At 35.1% G+C, this 20499-nt stretch overlaps 2 protein-coding genes across 2 annotated transcripts; both read left to right on the plus strand.

The window, feature by feature from the left end:
- The first annotated feature begins 7351 nt into the window (after positions 1-7351).
- Positions 7352-10016, plus strand: LOC132181049 (heterogeneous nuclear ribonucleoprotein 1). The gene is made up of 6 exons (XM_059594092.2): positions 7352-7523; positions 7660-7700; positions 8235-8398; positions 8608-8707; positions 8821-8990; positions 9293-10016. The coding sequence occupies exons 1-6, from the start codon at positions 7471-7473 to the stop codon at positions 9785-9787; spliced, it is 1023 nt and encodes a 340-aa protein (XP_059450075.2). The 5' UTR covers positions 7352-7470; the 3' UTR covers positions 9788-10016.
- A 4678-nt stretch (positions 10017-14694) lies between these two features.
- On the plus strand, positions 14695-17676 carry LOC132180566 (receptor-like protein 7). The gene is made up of 2 exons (XM_088516655.1): positions 14695-16049; positions 16284-17676. The coding sequence occupies exons 1-2, from the start codon at positions 14695-14697 to the stop codon at positions 17674-17676; spliced, it is 2748 nt and encodes a 915-aa protein (XP_088372781.1).
- Positions 17677-20499: the final 2823 nt, after the last annotated feature.

Genomic DNA, 20499 nt, shown 5'->3' on the forward strand with positions numbered 1-20499 from the left:
GGGGAGGGAGCAAATATGAAGTGTGTTTTTGGAGTGTAGGGCTTTTGATTATTTCTCCTTTCATTTTTTTTTTTTTCTTCTTTTTTCCTTTTCTTCACCCTTTTTTTTTTAGGTTTGATACGGACACAACACAAACCCAACTCATGGCCAACTTCTCTCCTACGTGTACAAAAATTTGAATTTTAAACCAAACAAATTGTCTTCTTTCCCAAATTTTCGGAATCCCAAAATCCTCTCTCTCAATTTCTTTTGTTGTTAAATGACACGTAGGAGAGAAGTTGGTCCTAAGTTGGGTTAGTGTTGTGCCTTTAACATTTTCCTTTTTTTTTTTTCTTAAACTTCGTGTGCAAGTTATTGCATGTTGTTTTTTTACCATAATTATTATTAGGACAATGTTTTTTTTTAAAAAAAAAAAAAATGGGATGTAAGAATTTTGTTTAATGCCCTGCAACTATTAAACTTAAATGTTGTATATTTTTTTAAAAAATTAAATTATTTAAAGATAATACTATAACACTAAATAAACCCAAGCGTAATTACATTCATTTGCCACATACACATATCTTGTCTTAAACATACAATCTACTACTATATTTACACTCTTCATTATCTTATAGAAACTCCAATCATAATCAAAAGTGTTATGGTGTGTTTGGTAAAGAGTTTTGTTGTGAATTTTTTTGTTTGAATAGTAATAATAAGTGATTTATATGATATAAAGGTAAAATAAGATTTGAATTTGTTGTAAGAAAAAAAGTGAAGAAAGTTGGTTGGTAATAGATTTGAAAAGAAGTTGATTTTTTCTTTTAAGAGAAGTGAAAACAAAGACCAAAGTTGGTTGCCAAATGTAGCTTTAGGTATTCTCCAACTCATACAAGTCGAAATTGGCAACTATAGTTGTAAAATTGGATAATTTTATAAGTGAACATGAGTATACGGCTCAGTAAGTAAAAACATCATTTGCTCGACCGAAACATCAAGTACAAAAATTGGTTCTTGGTTATAAAAATCAAGGTACAATTATCTTTTCAAACAAGTTGCATAACCTCTAAAAATTTAATGCAACGATGCACCTTTGCAAAAATGTTAACGTATTTTTTATCAATCAAAACAAGAGAGACTTTTTTTACTGAATTGAAACTAGAACGTACAGATCTACTATTTTGAATCGGAGAATATTTAAATCATTATATCACAATGGCAAAATTGTTATTTTAAATATTTGTTGATAATTTTGCTCTTATAAATATAAAGAACTTAATACTTTTTCATTCATTTGAACCGAAGAGAATCCTAATCCATATAATAGATAACATTTCTCTTGTTATTATTGTAATATTGTGATCGTTAATATGATGTAACCACATCCATAAAAGGATGCAAGTGAAAAACCCTTTGCTCAAATTTTCCATTTTTTTAAGACACGATGTACCTACCTCTTGTCTCCAAATTATTTCATGTTTTTATCCTTAAAAAGTATAAGTAGAAACTCATATCTTAAGTTTTACTTTCAATTAAAGGAGAGATAGTCCTCAAGAGGTAGCTTAATTGGTTATGACCACGCCTAATAAAACGGAGGTCACTAGTTCGAATCTCCCTCCTCCCTCTTGTGCGAACATGTCAAAAAAAATTAAAAAAGAGATAAATATAAGACACTAAAGAAAATATATATATATATATATATTGTTGGTAGAAAATCCAAACAAATTTGGCACGTAAAATATTCGGGATTATTACACTTCTAGTGCAAATTGATATTGCGTCCATATAACACTTACTCATGATCAGCTGCAAGTAAAATTTATTATTTAGTAGCTGACGTGGTAAGTGTCACGTAGACTTGCCAAATTTGCCAAATTGATATGGTGGCCAACGCGGCATTTACGATGGAATAAACAAATTAAATTATAACCTTTTGAGATGATCCACTTTCCAAAAAATAGGAGTAGAAGGTGCAAGATAATTGCCTCGTAAAGGTTTGTATGGAAAGAATCTTAGGATACGAGTGGGTTACCAAAAGTTTAGTGAGACAAATAATAATTAATGCCACCATAACAATACAAAAAATGGCATAATTGCTACTATTTTAAAATAATGATTTTTTTTTTTTTTTTTGGTCAAAGTTCTTTGTGATGAGAGTGAATTTTTTTTTTTTTTTTGGTTAAACACTTTTTTAATTTAGTCCTTGTACTTTGCATTTTTATCAAATTGATCATTGATTTTTTAAAAGTGACAAAAATAATTATGTTTTCACTATTTAGTTGTTTTACTCATTCCGTCCACAAAGCTATTTAACCTTCTATGTGTTTGCTTTAACCCTATCTTCACATAAACTAATATAACATATTTTAAGTGGTTTTATATGTAAGTTACTTAAAAAAAAAAATTAAAAATATTAACCACTTAAAACACATCATATCAATGGATGTAAAAATCTAGTATGAAAAATATCATTACTCTCGTTCACTGTATTCTTTTATCTAGTAAATGGGCAGTATTTATTTGGCATAATTGTCATGAAATAATTCTTAAAATTCAATATTCTCTTTACGAGATTTCTGGTTTTCAAACTCTAATAAATCCATTGCATACCAATTGTTTTTACACGTACAGGATGCTTCTTGGCCAAGAATTGGGCGCAAATGGTATTATTCAAGAAGGGGATGCTAAGCAGGTTGTTATGGCAATAAACTCATCTTAACCATGCAATAGAGAGTTTATGGGCATTTTGTGGAAGGAATCTAGACGGGTTTGAGGGCGTTTAGCAATATGAGTTTCAACCATATATATCCCTAAAGATGGTAATTGTGCAGCTCATGGATTAGTAAAGGAGGCCATTAAACATGTCATAGACATAACATAGAGGAACGAAATTCCCCCGTGTATCTATGGTATTATAAAGAGAGAGTAATTTATCCCATCCCCTTTAATTGTATCGTTTTTTTACGATGTTTCGAAATAAGATATCAACTTTTTTCTCAAAATACAAAAAATAATAATAATAATAATAATCCATACAACCTCTTATTGCTTAGAAAAGGATAATAATTGATTTTATATATAAAGGATAATAATTAGATAGAATGTTGGGTTTGATTCTTATTGCCGATACGTTGATAGCTAGAGAAACAAAAAGAACGTTCGAATTTATGGTGACATTCCTGCCCCGTAAGACAAGGAATCAAGCTAAAGTAGATAGATTTTTTTTTTCTTTTTTTCGATACAATAAAGATGGTTAAATTCAACCCACAGAATGAATAAAATTTTATTATTTGTAAGGATTAATTTAATTATTTAATTAATGTTAATTTAACACTATTTTTTACATGGAGTAAGATCATTTCCATTGAGTTATAATGTTCAAACTTATAACTTTCATTCTAATATCATATTAAATTACTAATTATTAAAAAAATAAATTAATTAATAAGAAATTATCAATGTAATCATTGAAGTCTTAAAAAAAAAAAAAAATCAGTATAAAAATGAGAACAAGGGATTATTGTATATATAATGCAAATTTGTACGTGGAATACATGAAAATCCAACATAAATGCAATAATTGCAAATCTGTTGAATAAACTTTTGAAAGCTTTTATGATTAGTGGATACATCTTTGGTTTGACTATCCCACTTAATTGGTTTATGACTTGACTCTGATTTTAGTGGGTCTTTAATTCATGCTATTTGTTACAATACACGTGGCAATTTGCTAATGAGATACCTCCACACTCAACAATTATTTCAGGACAACAACAAATGGCTCCTAAACAAGTTGGTCCATTATTAATAATAATCTTTGTCCCTAGTTTTCATATGAATGTTCCATATAATGTAATTTAACTTTAGAGAAGCTGGATTATATTAACTTTTTTTTGGAGGGATTAATTATCATAATAAAGTTTTTTCCTTTTCTTTTCAGAGGTCCCTGTCTTCGCTTGGGCTTGTCCTTGATGACATGGATGCTTTAAAGCAGATTTTAAGCTAATTTGTAAGAAAATTGTAACGTATTCTCCAAACATTTTCTGAAATTGAAATCCATATGGATTATTTTTTATGGTAAAAAAGTCTTCTTAAGAGAAATCAATATGGTTTCTATAAAAATAGGGTGGTTTAGGTCATGGCAACTTCACCTACCTTTAAGAGTTTATTGAAGCTTCCTTGCCAATTAAGGAGTTGACTTAAAAGTGTATATGGATAAAGCATGACTACTTTGAAAACTTCGTTTGAGCTAAAGATATTCATATGACTAAACAAGACAAATAATCAAAGCACAATGGAAAAGAAGGTCACTGTCAAACAAGCTTAATTATTAAACTTTAATTCAAATTCCATGCTTTATTGTGATATACATATTGTGTTATAAAATACTTCATTTATATTTTTAGTTATGTTTATCATTTTTTTTTTTTTGGTATATAATAGAAACATAATATATAAAAGAGAACAAAAAATTGATCATTGTCATGACATTTTTATGTAGCCCCCTCAAAGATGATTTCTTAGCTCCACCACCAAGTGGAGGGGGACAAAAGGGACCGAGGAGTAGTGAAGGGGTGGGTGGGCGGACAAAGGTGGAGAGTAGAAGGCAATAGATTTGACCTTCAAAATAAGAAAAAGCGGGACGAAAGGAAGAGGGAGAAGAAGATTCGGGAGATAGGTGATCGTGAGGAGGAGGAAATTCCTTTGTCCTTGGGAAGTGGCGGAAGAAAAGAGAGGAGGAGAGAAACTCTCACAATATAGATACTCAATTTTCAGTTTCTTGTTTATGTTTATTAATATGGAAAAGGATATATGGTAGTATTTGATGAAGATGATGATATAGCACACAGTTGAGATTTGCACTCAACCAAGAGATAAAGCCAATGGTACATGTGTGATTCCAAACAAATCCTTTGCACCCCCATATATACTTACCTCACATATTATAAAGGTTCTTTATTTTTTCATGTTATATATATATATATATATATATGCTATTGTTGAGTCCAGAGGGTTTTTTTTTTTTTTTTTTTTCCTTTCCTTTGCTTTTTCTTTTTTGGGTACTTGAAAATATTAGAAGGAAGTTCACAGGTGGTAATTCCATGGAGGAGCAACTCTCTTGTGTCATTTTGCAAGCAGATTTATTTCATCTTATTGGTCTAGCCATTAATCGAAAACAGTGTTTTCCATTGAGAATCCAATAAATAACTTATTAGCCATATAATCTCATCAGAATGATCGGAAAAGTAGCACTCAATGAGCCATATAGTCTAATAAATAACTTATTAGCCATATAACCAAGAGGCAAAGCTTATAGAGTAATGTTATATGCTACATTTTTATTTCATTAAACTCATGTGATAATATTTATTGGCCATTGTTAAAAAAAAAATATCAAATGGCTGATGGGCACTGCAATATCGCTCTAGTGAGATAATAAGAAAATGAGAGTGTAATATGTAGCGTTACTCATCATATAGGTGACTATATACGACTAATGCTAAAAACTACACTTTTATTATACTAATATTATACCTGCTACCAATAAATTATTGTTAATATATATTTAAAGATGGATTGACACTATCACATTAGTAGGGTGGAATAATAATGAAATAAAAATGTAATTTCTAGCATTATTGATTGTTGGGAATAAATTCATACTACAAGCCCACCAAATCTGGGCCCAATGGCCAAGGATAGGCGCACTAAGATATTGATTAATAAGCAAGGGCTATTAATTAAATATAAAGATATATTCCAATTAGGATAATATTGGAATAAATGAGTCTTATTCAAAGTCTACGGAGAAAGAGGAGCACAATTCTAACTCGAGCTAGGAATCCTAATTCAACTCTAATAAGAAGACTCCGTCCAAGTCTACTTCAACTCCCCAAGCCTATAAATAGGTCCCTACACAAGGTAGGAAAACATCTTCTCATACACTCTCAATATTCTCTCATACTAGAATTTACGGATTATAACTCAATTAGTCCCTTTGTTGAATTATTTTATTGAATAATTTGGCATCGAAGTGTCCCCGGGACCCCCTTTGGGGACCCCTTTGACAATTGCTCTTTTGGAGTGCACGACGACGTAATGAAGACCCCGAAGAAAGTGCATCCACCGTGAAGAAAACTGTTCTAACAGTTTGGCGTCGTCTGTGGGAATCAAACCCACAACCGCGTGGTTAGAACAATTTTCTTCATGATGGATGCGCTTTCTTCGAGGTCTTCAATACGTTGTCATCATGCACTCCAAATCACTACAAAAGAGCAATTGTCAAAGGGGATCCGATGCCAAAGTCAAATCAAACAGTTTCTAGAGCAATTGTCAAAGGGGGTCCGATGCCAAAGTCAAGCCAGACAATTTCAAAGAGAAAGATCATGGTTCGGCGCACAATCATTCAATATGTTCAAAGGGACTAATTGAGCTTTAATCTGTAATTTATGATATGGGAGAATATTGAGAGGGTATGAGAAGATGTTTCCCTACCTTATGTAGGGGGGGCTATTTATAGGCTTGGGGAGTTGAAGTAGACTTGAACTGAGTCTTCTTATTAGAGTTGAATTAGGCTTCCTAAAGCTTGAGTTGGAATTGTGCTCCTTTTTTATGTAGGCTTTGAATATGACTCATTTATTATAATATTATCCTAATTGGAATATATCTTTATATTTAATTAATAGCCCTTTCTCATTAATTAATATTTTTGTGGGTTTATCATTAGCCATTGGGTCCAGATTTGGTGGGCTTGTAATGTGGATTTATTCCACTAATTATAGTCTACAACGCAAATGTACTAGGACAGTCAATTGGGCTGAGCTAGCCCAAACCTCCATGTTGGCTTGAGTTTCTTAAGCTTTTGGTTGAGCTCTAACTCTAAATAGTAATTTTGGGCAAGACTCAAAGGGTTCAGATTTATTTCTTTTGAAGCATGCTACACATCATTCTCTCAATTATTTTTGTAAATTTAATGGATGAATAAACTCATATGAGTTTCACAAAAATTCAATGATAGATTCATCTGTTCACTATACTGAGATGTATAAAAGCGGTTGAAAAAATTACTTTTATCATTTATCAACTAAAGTTAAACTTTGAAGGAGCTCTACTGGCTCTTTGTGGGGTTGTGGTGACGGGCTCGCCTTCTCAGCCAGTAGCTATGGCTCAAACCAGACATTCCACAGCGGGTGGGAACCCCGATGGTAACGCCCAAGGAGGGAAACTACACTGGTCGCCCCTTCCCACCTTTTTAATTAGAAAAAAAAAAAAAAAAAACTAAAGTTAAACAATAATTTAATCACAAATTAGTAATTGTTATGTTTCTGATTCCAAATCCCTAAAGTTCCTTAAAGCCCACTCTTGTTGATCAGCTCCTCTTTAACCAGAGCTCTCCATCTCACACGCTGAAACAGACGCACTATTGGGTTCAAAGCTCTCCCTCACAGATCTCTCAACAGTCAACACCTAACTAACACCACGACTTCCATGGGTTCCAAGAAGAACAACAACCTCCTCCACGGTGACGGTTCCAGCCCTGGGTTCGTCCACTTTCTCTTTCTCTATCACTTCATATATTTCTATGAGAAAGGTCCTTGGTTAATGGGTTTTTCTCGGATATTAATTTTGTCTGACTTTTTTTTTGGTTTTGGTTTTTGTTTTTGTGTTTTGATGCAGTAAAATCTTCATTGGAGGCTTAGCCAAGGACACCAGCTACGGTACGACAGAGCTTTTTAAAATTTCACTGCTTTTAACATGACTCATCCTTTCTATGATTCTCTCTCTGTGTTTCGGTGTAAAAGTCTTTCTCTTTTCGCTCTTGTTTTTAGATAATTTTATGCTTCGCCATCTTTCTCTTGATGGGTATTATGGAATCTGTTGAGACCCAAAAGAAGAAAAAAGAATCTGTGCGTATGTATGTGTGAGCCAGTGATAATTTATGGTTTTTGTCATGAAAGACCGTCTCAAAAGCCTCACTGCTTTTAGTATAACTCATACTTTCTATGACTTTCTCTCTGTGTTTCTGTGTAAAAGTTTTCTCTTTTAATTTTTTTTTCTTGGATAATTTAACGCTTCACTGTTGTTTTCTCGAATGAGTATTATGGAATCTGCTGAGACCCAAAAAAAAAAAAAAAAGAATCTGTGCGTATGTACGTGTGAGCGAGTGATGAAGTTATGGTTGTTTTTGTTGCTGTTGATGGCTATTATTGAATGGGTGCTGTGTGTTGTTGTTGTTGTGTGAGTGAGTTCAGAAACCTTTGTGAGCTACTTTGAGAAGTATGGGAAGATAATAGATTCTGTGATCATGAAAGATCGGCAAACGCATCGACCCAGGGGATTCGGGTTCATTACCTATGAGGATCCTTCTGCTGTCGAACAGGTTATCCAAGAGACCCATATCATCAATGGCAAGCAGGTTAGTCATTTTTTCTTTGAAATAGTTCAACACCACTCGTTTGCTTCTTTATACCCAACTGTATGAATGTATGCGTGTGTTTGTAATTCTCTTAAATAGTTGGCTCCATTGCATTGATAAAAGTACAGCTAATGTTGCTAGGAGATTTTATTTTTTTGGATAATGTCTTGATGTGCATGATTTTGATATGTGTAATGAATTTGGACCAGGTTGAGATAAAAAGAACCGTTCCTAAAGGTTCCGCACAAGCTAGCGATTTCAAAACAAAGAAAATTTTTGTTGGTGGGATTCCAACTACGGTCACTGAAGGTCTGATGTTTGAACTTTTTAACATTCAATTCAAATGTTATTATTGTTGTAACTAGGCTGAGGCGTTTGTTCTTTCTCTCTTTCTTTTTTTTCTCATCCTTTTTTGACATTAGACGAGTTCAAGAATTTCTTCTCAAAGTATGGAAACGTGGTGGAACATGAGATTATACGTGATCATGTGACTAAACGCTCACGAGGCTTTGGATTTATTGTATTTGACGGTGAAAAAGCTGTTGATAATATGCTGGCAAATGGCAGTATGATTGATATGGAAGGTATACAGGTGAGTTTTGTGCAATCGTTCTCCATGATATCAGATGTAATTGGCCATTTTTCTTTGATCTATAAAGCAGCCACACGTTGTTGCACTTCAAAAAGTTCTCATAGTGGAAATAATTATTGGTTGTTGCTTCTTACCACTTCTAATGTTATGCATTTTCTATTAATCTTGTTGGGTGTTTTTTTTTTTTTTTTTGTCTTTCAATTTAAGTAGAGTTAGTTACAGGTTCCTGGTTTTTCTCAAGGCAGGCTCTGAAAATAACTTGATTCCGGAAAAAGATAGGTTAACTCACTTCTTTGTTGTAGGTTGAGGTCAAGAAGGCTGAACCAAAGAAAGCCTCAAACCCAGCACCTGGTCCTGCATTTGGTAGTCAATCTAGGGCACGCTCATACAATGATGATTTTGGTGGATTTGGCGACTCTTATAGTGGTTTTGGCGGTGGTGGTTTTGGCCCCAGTTCCCGTAGGTCACTTGGCGGTTTTGATGGTAGATTTGGTGATTATGGCGGATATGGAGGTGGCAATGATTTTGGTGGTGGTTATGGGAGTTTCGTTGGTGGTAGTTTTGCTGGTTATCAAGGAGAGTCATCATTTGGCTATTCCGGTCGCTATGGTTCCTATATGGGAGGCCTTAGTGGGGGATATGGTGGGAGTGGGTTAGGTGCATACGGACGTGGTGGGGGCTATGGGAGTTATGGTGGTTCAGGCTCCCCTGGTGCTAATTACGGAGGACCAGGAGGCTTGTATGGTAGTAGGGCAGGTTACAGTGGCAGTAGTCGTTACCATCCTTATGCACAGTAGATTTTGCTTAAGCTTTCCAGTAGAAGTTGCTTGCTGGTTGCTTTATCTTCAGTGTATGCATTTGCATTTTGTGATATCATAGACACAAGGCACTTACTGCAAGGCTATCTAGAAGATCAGATGAACCATTAGTTTATCTGGGTTCGCGCATTGGGTTAGACAACTGAAGCTAGATTTGCATATCTAGAGCTTTCTGTCACTGATCGGAACGTGATTTTAGTTAGTCATCTATCTTGTGCTTTATATCCTGATGCCAATTTGTTGAGTTAGACTTTCGTCTTGTTATGTGATATTAATTGGTTAGAATCAATTGGGAGTTGGGAATGCAATATAGGTAATGAGACTAGATGCTCATTTGGCAGACTGCTTCCTATTCTTATTATACTATTGTTAAGTTTGGCATGCTAATTACCAAGGCCTAATTCCCCTTTACAGGTTATAGTTACAATGACTTAGTTCAGTGCTTTTGGTAAGAAGCTATTACTTATCCAAAAAAATCAAGAAGCTACTCACTTACCAAAAAAAGATTGAAAAGAAAGAAAGAAAACGTAGCCATAACTCAATAAGAATTATGGATAAAAAAGTATCTGGATTCTGTTTTTTCTATTCTTTATTCTTTTAGAAACACTCTTTTTTGATCTTCAGGAAATTGCACTTTACCTCCCCCCCCCCGCCCCCCGTTAACCCTCGTCATTAGGAAAATCACTGAAAAAGTATGGCTTATGTACGATTGATTTGAGAATTTTAATAACTATAACACCCAAAATGTTAGGGACAATAATCACAAAAAAGTCGACAAACAGCTGTGTTAGTGATGATGAATAGTTACTGTTGATCTTCACATTGGTGGATTGACAAAGAGAGGCGAGGTGATACAGTTTCAAACCTTAGGGTTTCCTTGTACCTTGAATATTTAAAGGTGCTAGACTGAAAATGACTTCAAGGGGGTTGTAAGTCATTCAGCTTCCTGAAAAATGGTACCCATGTGCATGGGCTCCTTAGTTGGAAAATGTTTAGTTGATTGTTGTTTTTGCCTAGTTGACGACTGTACACACAAGGGTTTTCTTTGTTTGTTGCCTTTGATTCCAATGCATCACTTGGTTACAAGAATCTTTTACCATGTTAACTATAACAGTGTGACCTTGCAATTGGCTGGCTCCACTCAGTGCAGATGGATGCCCTCTTTTACCTTTAATTGCCTTAATTTATGGGATGAATGCTGATGTTTTCCATGTATGTTGTCTGACACATTTGAAGAAACCATTTCAAATATTGGAACGGGATAATTTGTTTAATGTGCATAATTGGCACATTTATATTTCTTGGAGAAGGCCTAGTGAAGGCAAGCATGTGACTTTCTTTTTTTTTTTTAGTTCGAATCCCCCCCTCTTGTACAGACAAGCATGTGACTTTAATTGGTTTTAATTGTCTCCTGAAAGGAAGTTGAATGAATGAAAAGTTCTTTCCTTTTGTAATTTCAAAATCTCTTACGAAAGCATCTGTACAGAATGCTTGCTTTTATATCATTTTCCCACATCTATAATCTACCGCTTGAGGTTTAGTTCAATCATAATAATGTCTTTATAATCCATGAACTATTTAGACATGGAAAAGAAATTGACCAATACGGATGATTTTGGCAAAGGGGAGAGAGTGACAGCTTGACTTCAATGAAAAGGAATTCCATTCAAGTGTGAAGCAACCCACAGACTTATTATGATCCTTCCAACCCTTCATTTGGATTGGAGGTAGTATATCTCATTATCCCGCAAAGCAAAATTATCTCAAGAAGAACAATGGAAACATCTTATAATGGGGAGTAATGCTATTCTCACTCCCATTTCATACGGGCCTTTTTCCCTTGAAAAGCTTTAAGAATCAAAACAGGGCTTGCTTAGTTGATCAAGCATCGACGAGCATAGACCAAATGCTTTCTAGTACCCCTCAATTGCATTCGATCGAACTTTGACCGACAACTCTCGGTTATCCCAGAAGGCACTTGGTTGATCGAGCTTTTCACTCGGTCGACCAAGGTGGTTGTGCAATGTCTTCACAACCTGAAACACTTAAAAATTCCACAATTTTCTCCATTTTTCCATCTCTTCTCATTAAGACAACATGCTCCCACATCGCTCAGATGTTATAAATCCACGTTAGAGCTTTGATTTTCTTATTAGTTTTAGTGCTTGTTATATTTCCATAATAAAGTTAGAATGTTAGGTCCTTTAGGTAGAAATGCATGGACTTGGCATAAAACCTTCAGACTTAAGGGGCTAGCCTTTGTTTTTGACCTGTTGTTTAACAAAGGAAAGTGTGAAATAGGAAGAAAGTTGGGATCTTGGAGGTTTCACGACAAACATGTAACCTTTGATTTGTTTTCAAACGTTGATTCGTGTTTTATGAACACCTTCCTTAGAAGTTTTTAAACATCATATCGTAGAGTCGATGGAGAGTGGAAAGAACATGAGCTAGTTGGGTTAAAAATTAGAAAAATGCATATTGGGGAAAAAACGTCCGAACGATTTCAAGAATGGTCGCAACGGTTCATAGTGCAGGAGTTCTTGTTTTGATGACACAGCATTCTCATTTGGCTCTATAAATTTATTTCATATTTTAGTTAAAAAAGATTTACTTTTTCTTACAGCCGGTTTCCCAAATTAGGGATTCAATTTCACTATTCAATTTAAATATTATTTTTAAGGATGTCTTTTATTCTTTCTCCAACTTTTATATATTTGAAAATTTGTCTTTTTTCTAATTGTCACATTTTTAAAATTTGTCTTTCATAACGACTATATTTTTCAAAATGTGTACTTCTCACCATTATCAATTCTCATAAGTCATTCGTATATCTCTAGGCAACATCCTAAAAATGAAAAAGAAAAAGAAAAAAGAGAGGAGTGAGTTCGATTTTATTTTTTCTTATGCTCTCAAAATTTTTCCTCATAGTAGGGAGTGGAGAGTAAAAAGAGTAATGCTATAAGTAGAACTTTTGTCTCTCTCTTGTCCCCCAAAGTGATGTATCTTTTAAAATTATCATTAGATTTATAATGAATCACTATCATATTTTTATTTAATGGTGATTTTAAAAATATGCTGGAGAGTTATTTCCATGTCTTCCATATTCAGCACTTTTAAGCCGTGTGATGCGTGCATTTTTCTTCCTGCTGCTTCTACTGCGCAAGTAGCGGAGAAATTATTGCGTTGTTTCGGTTAGTAGTTAATTACATATCCCGAATTTTGCATTTAATTGGAAGAGGTGCATAAACAACGTAAATAAAAATCCTTAGGAAGAATTGTAACAAACAAAGACAAGTGTGCATGAGAATCAACAAACAATACAATTATGGTAGTGCATGACTTTTTCACGACACTGTTCACAATAAAATAAATAAATAAGAGAAATTTCACTTTGGTCCCCAGAACTTCCACTCGATTTTACAAACCCTTCCTGAACTTTTAAATCTTTCATTTTGAACCCCTGAACTTTTAATTACTCTTAATGTAGACAACTCTGTCAGATTTTAAACGTTACATGACGTTTATACCCCTGACTTTTGTATAAAATTTTAACTTCCAAAACGTTTTTTTATTTTTTAAAAAATGAAAATCAATGACATTTTGGTTTTTTTTTTTTTTTTTTTTTTTTTTTTTGTATTTTTAACTGCTAAAATTAGCGGAAGGGTTCTAATTGAGAGTAATTGAAAGTTGAGGGGTCCAAAATAAGAGATTTGAAAGTTTAGGTAAGATTTGTAAAATCGGGTGGTTTGGGGGTGGCCGACGCCACCCCCTAGGCTGAGCTGGGGTGGCTGGCCACTGCCTAGAGGAAGAATGGGGTGGCCAAACCACCCCATTTTATTTTTTTAATTATTTTATTTTTTAAAAAAATATTTTATTATTTTAGTATTTTATTTTATAATTAATTTTAAAATTTAAATAATATTTTATTATTTTATATTATGTGAGACAAGTGGCAGGTTTGTGGCGATTGGATGAAAATGAGTGGCCAAGATTTAAAAAAAAAAAAAAATGCATGAGCAATTCTTGAAGAATAGCTAGGGATCTCAATCTCCACAAGTCTCTGAAGTCTTAAAAACTGTGCTTTGTAAGAGCACTAGTAACAGATGCCCTATATGTCATTCATTTCCATATGTTTAGGAAAAATTTCAGAAAAACCACAAAAACCTACTCACATCAGATTCTCTACATTTAACCAACCCTCAAGAGTTGCTACAATGTTTTCCAATGTGTAGGCAACCATTTTTGGTTCCCTATACATTATTTTAATATAAATATTTATCTTTCCTCTCTCATCTTCCATCTTTTAGTCTTTAATTAGGAATTGTTTTGGGATTTTGTGAAAAAAGTGAGGGTAGGTAGGAAACTTGTATTTTTTTTAATGGTATAGAAAAAAAAATAAGAAAAGCTATTGTGAAATATATTTTTATAAGGAAGCAAAAAGTAATTTTGTACCCTAAATTTAAGAAAAATTGAAACGAAACTGCTATTAGTGCGCTAATGGTTTTGAGACTGCATGCCCAAGAGTCCACCCTACTAGCTTTCATATTAAGGGCACAAGACTCCACCCTACTAGTCTCTGAAGTCTTAAAAAACTGCACCCAAGAGTCTCTGCTGAAGTCTTTAAAAAACTGCGCTTTGTAAGGCTTTTGCGACTGCCGAGCTTTCATATTAAAAGGGCACAAGACTCCACCCTACTAGTCTCTGAAGTCTTAAAAAACTGCACCCAAGAGTCTCTGCTGAAGTCTTTAAAAAACTGCGCTTTGTAAGGCTTTTGCGACTGCCGAGCTTTCATATTAAAAGGGCACAAGACTCCACCCTATAAATTAAAGCTCTCTCCGGCCTACTCCTAGCTTCATTACCAACCATATCTTAACAGTCGCAACATTATGGGTTTATTATCGCTTTCTCTCTTCATTTTCATGGCCTTGCTTTTCTTATTTTCTCTCACTCATTCTTCTCCATTTATCCAACCCGTCCTCTGCCATCATGATGACAGCTCTGCCTTGTTTCAATTCAAGGAAAGCTTTTTCATCGATGAAAATGCATTTGACTATCCTTGTCAAAATGCCGTTGCGTCTTGGACAGTAGAAGGAGACAATAATATTAATAGTGATTGCTGCTCATGGGATGGGGTGGAGTGCGATGATGACACTGGTCATGTAATTGGCCTCCACCTCGGCCAGAGTTGTCTACTTGGTTCTATTAACTCCACTAGTAGCCTTTTTCGCCTTGTTCACCTCCGAAGGCTTGACCTTTCCCACAATTTCTTTTACAAGTCTTCTATCCCACCCCAGGTACGCAATCTTTCAAGACTAACACATCTCAATCTCTCTTTCTCTAATTTTTCTGGTGAAATCCCCTTAGAAATTTCACAATTGTCCCAGTTGTCATCTCTTGATTTGTCTCAAGACTATTCCCTTTTGGAACTCAAAAAGGCTAGCCTCAGAACCCTAGTTGGAAATTTGACCCACCTACAAGAGCTTGATTTGAGTGGGGTGCATATTAATTCTACTGTGCCTAATACTTTGGCAAATTTGTCTTCTTTAACATTCCTCTCTCTCTCTGGTTGTGGTTTGCACGGAGAATTTCCAATAGGCATCTTTAAGCTATCAAATTTACGGGTTCTTAATGTAGGTGCCAATGCAGGTCTCACCGGTTGTTTGCCTAACTTTACATGGAGTAGCCCTCTTCAGACATTGTATTTGGCACGCACAAGTTTCTCAGGTGAGCTACCTGCTTTCATAGGAAACCTTGGCTTTTTGACTTTCTTGTCTATTAGGCATTGCAATTTCTCGGGGTCCATTCCATCTTCACTTGGTAACCTAACTAAACTTACCTATCTTAACCTTTCAAATAACTCTTTTGTGGGTAACATTCCTCGTTCACTTGGAAACCTTGGTCAACTCTCTCATCTAGTAATTTCCAGGACTCAATTGACAGGCCAAGTCCCTCTTAGGCTTGTAAACTTGCCTCAATTGAGTTATCTAGATCTAAGCCATAATCTTTTGAGTGGTGAAATAAAATTCGAGAATGAGACACGATTGGCTGTCATTGGCCTGAACAACAATCGGTTAACTGGTCCAATTACTTTTGGGCCTATTAACCTCACAAACTTACAGGTCTTGGACCTTGCAGTCAACAAGATTCATGGTCAAATTTCAAACTCAATCTTCAACTTTAAGAATCTTGAATTTCTTTATCTTTTTGAGAACTACTTTAACGGCACTTTGGAGTTTGATGAGTTTCTTAAGCTCAAACATTTATCTGAATTGGATATTTCTGGTAATCAATTATCGTTACTCATTAAAGAAACTAGTGCCAATGCAACTCTTCAAAAGTTTCAAGTTTTAGGATTTTCTTCATGCAACTTGAGCGAGGTTCCAAATTTCATAAGAAGCCAACATGAATTGAAGAATCTAAACTTGTCCAACAACAAGATTCATGGCCAAGTTCCAGAATGGATGTGGAACACAAGCACAACAAGTCTAGAGGTTCTTGATCTTTCCAACAACTTGCTCACAGGCTTTAGTCAACATCCAATTTTTCTTCCATGGACTTCTCTACAAGTTCTGGATCTCAGGTCAAATTTTCTCCAAGGATCACTTCCGATTCCACCAGTCTCCACTTTGTATTTTTTTATTTCCAACAACTTAATCACTGGAAATATGCCAGAATTGTTTTGCAATCTGAGTTCTCTTATAGTCCTTGATTTGGCTAATAACAACTTAAGTGGTTCACTTCCTCGATGCTTTGACAACTTTAGTGCTTCTCTATCGGTACTTGATTTGCAAAGGAACAAATTTCAAGGAAGCATTCCAGAAACTTGGATAAGAGGAAGCCAATTGGGGATAATAAATTTGAGTCAAAACAAATTCCAAGGGCAGTTACCGAGATTGCTGGCTGAGTGTACAATGCTAAAGGTCCTTGATCTTAGTGATAACCAATTCAATGATATGTTTCCATTTTGGTTGGGAGATCTTCCAAATTTACAGGTCCTCATGTTACGGTCAAACAAATTCAACGGTCCAATGGAGACGCCTCAAACTTATTTTAAGTTCCCCAACATCCATATCCTTGACATCTCCTGCAATGATTTTATGGGAAAGCTGCCATTAAGACTTTTTGAAAATTGGAAGGCCAAAAAATTTGAGGATGATGAGCATATGTTAACATATATTCATCAAAACTCAGACTTTCAAAAAAAAAGATATTGGTTTGCCGATGGGGCTTGGGCTTATACTTACTCTATGGTGATGACAAACAAAGGAAACGTTGTTTTCTATGAGAAGGTTCAAGAAGTGTTCACGGCCATTGATTTCTCAAGCAACAGATTTGTCGGTGAGATTCCTGAATCTATTGGAAATTTAAAGGGAGCTCAGTTGCTCAATCTTTCTAATAATGCTCTTACCGGTCATATCCCATCATCTTTAGGAAACCTTACAAAGTTGGAAGCATTAGACCTTTCTCAAAATAAGTTGTCGGGGGAGATTCCACAGCAACTAATACAACTCACTTTCTTAGAATTCCTCAATGTTTCTCATAATAGTCTCACAGGGTCTATACCACAAGGGAGACAATTTGATACATTTGAAAACAGTTCATTTGAGGGGAATCCAAGATTGTGTGGGAGACCATTGACAAGGAAATGTGAGAATTCTAATGAGCCACCTTCTCAACCTTCAATCTCTCAAGAAAGTCAAGACTCTGGATCACAATTTGAATTTGGTTGGAAAATAGTTGCGATTGGATATGGATTTGGATTTGTTGTTGGAGTAATCATTGGGCGGATTGTGATTGCAAGGAAACATGATTGGTTAATGAAAACCTTAAGAATAAGGCCACTGGGTGGAAAGAGACGCATAAATTAAATAAAATAGATTGGACAAGATACCCTCTCAAAGCCATGTATGCATTTATTATACCCATGTTTCTACTTTAAATCTTATTTTTCTGTGTGTAATGCGTTATTTCCCTTTTTCATTATTGTTTTGGTGTATTTTGGAATAGTGTGGCATTAATATGTTGTATGTAAAATGCTTGGGTGGGATCTTTTTTATATATATTTTTATAATTTTTGATGTTGTAGTAGAGTGCATTACTTATCCCCTGATTCCATTTGATAATTTTCGATTACTTGAACTTGGTGAGAACACAAAGTTCTTCATACTTGGCAGTTTTCTATTTCTAATGACGTTAAAATACAAGTCAAGCATGCATAAGAACCAAACATATGTTATTCATAATGTTTTTTTTATTCAATGGATAACTCAATCGGTTAGATATCAAACCTTATAAAGTAGAGGCCATTTGATTGACAATATTCTCTCAAACTACTAAAATATTACATATCTCTCCAAAATCAATAAAAAAAAATCTTAAATTTTAATAATAAAACAAAAATTACTTTATTAATTTCATGTTAAATTCGGACGTCAGGATCAAAAATTGCTTCTTAAAAAATGGTTAAGAAGTATCTTCACAATTATGTCATGTTAATGTTAATGTTAACTGTGAGATCTTAACAACAACTAGACCTGCGCGCAATCTGTCACGACCAATTCATGGCCACATATCATCGAGACGCGTGCCTATGAAAAATGTGGAAAACCGTAATGGCCAGTACTCACGTGACACTCATACTGTTCGCCACGTGTCATCTTGCACTTGAGTTCTTTGTGGTCAGCATGTATCCTCTCTCTCTCTGTCTCTCCCCACCACGTGGCGTTTGTTCGATCCTACAGTACGGCTGGGCAACTAAAATACGCAGAGTCAACCACAATAACGAAACTACCCCCTCACTGCAATCGGCCATTACATTAAATCCGAGAGGTCATTTTCATAATTTCAGTGTTTATTACCGTGAAACACACTCCCCGATCTTTTCTCAAGTGCCACGGTGCCACCCTTCTCTGCTTTTCATTTGCTCCCCAGCTTTATCGAGCTTCCACACACCCGCTGAGAAAGAAGATTGTAGCATTATCTTCATCACACGGTAAGAATTCTTCATCTTCTGTTTTGCTTTCGTCTCTGTTTGTTTCAATTCCAATTAATCTTTTATGGTGATTTGGTTTTTCTGATCTTTTTTTAGTTGGAGTTCTTGTCAGGATAAGCTTTATGTCATCAATCGAATCTATTTGCGTCTAGGTTTTGAGTTCGATTTAGTTTTTTCTCTAGGAAATTTCGTAATTTGTGATAATTGAGTGGTTGTCAAGTGGAACAACCACAGTGTGTGATCATAATTTTATGATTAATGAGTTTCGAAGCTCAATCTCTGTATTTTGCCTATACTCCCGCAAATTTTTATATTAACAGTAACTTCAATGAAAACGAATTACATTTGAGTGTGTAACAACCCACAGACTTATTATGATCCTTCCAACCCTTCATTTGGATTGGATGTAGCATATCTCATTATCGGGCAAAGCAAGATTATCGCACAAAGGACAAAGGAAACATCTTATAACGGGGAGTAATGTTACTATCACTCTCATTTCATACGGGCTGTTGTGATGTGTTTTAAGTAGCTTTATATGTCGATCATAAGAAAACTCTAGCCTAACCATTTTGGCTCCAAAAGCAATATGAGAAAGAGAGGGGGAGAGAGGGAGAATCTTTCCGTTGATATGGTAAGATGATGTACTTATTACTTTTGCTAAACCCCTCACGTTAACGTTCTTGATATGTATTTCGCTTTTGTATGCAATATGTTATATTATAACTCAGATAATTTATTTTTGTTGAAAATCCTAAACTTCTCTTGAACTCTTATCGGGCCTTTTTCTCTTGAAAAGCCTTAAGAATCAAAACAGGGTGTGCTCAGTCGATGAAGCATTGATGAGCATAGGCCAAATGCTTTCTAGTACCCCTCAATTGCATTTCATCGAGCTTTGACTGACCACTCTCGGGTATCCCATAAGGCACTTGGTTGATCGAGCTTCTCACTCGGTCGACCAAGGTCGTTGTGCAGTGTCCTCACAGCCTGAAACACTTAAAAATTCCACAATTTTCTCCATTTTTCCATCTCTTCTCATACCCACATCACTCAAATGTTATAATCCACGTTCGAGCTTTGATTTTTTTTATTAGTTTTAGTGCTTGTTATATTTCCATAGTAAAGTTAGAATGTTAGGTCCTTCAGGTAGAAATGCATGGACTTGCATAAAAGCTTGAGACTTCAGGGGCTAGCCTTTGTTTTGGACCAAAGTCAGGGCATGCTCCCTTTTCATCATATCAAGAGCATCCCTTGGTTGTTTAACAAAGGAAAGTGTACCACAAGGGTGATGGTTGAGTTGGTAGAAGAATTCCTTTCATCCTAGTGGTCACGTGTTCGAATCCGCTTGCGGTAGTAGATGTGTGAACCAGATGCTACTTTGAAGGGGTTCTACTGGCTCACACCTTTGTGGGGTTGTGGTGACGGACTCGCCTTCCCAAGCAGTAACTATGGCTCAAACCGGACATTCCACAGCCGGTGGGAACCTCGATGGTAACGCCCAAGGGGAGAAACTACACTGGTCGCTACTTCCCACCTTTTTAATTAGAAAAAAGAAAAAGAAAAGAGGAAAGTGTGAAATAGGAAGAAAGTTGGGATCTTGGAGGTTTTATGATAAACATGTGACCTTTGATTTGTTTTTTTTAATTTTTTAATTTTTTAAATTAAAAAAAAAAAAAAAGAATCCAAAGAACCCTTGGAA

Source organism: Corylus avellana, chromosome 5 (assembly GCF_965113065.1).
Source record: "Corylus avellana chromosome 5, dhCorAvel1.hap1.2, whole genome shotgun sequence".
NCBI classification, from domain to species: Eukaryota; Viridiplantae; Streptophyta; class Magnoliopsida; order Fagales; family Betulaceae; genus Corylus; species Corylus avellana.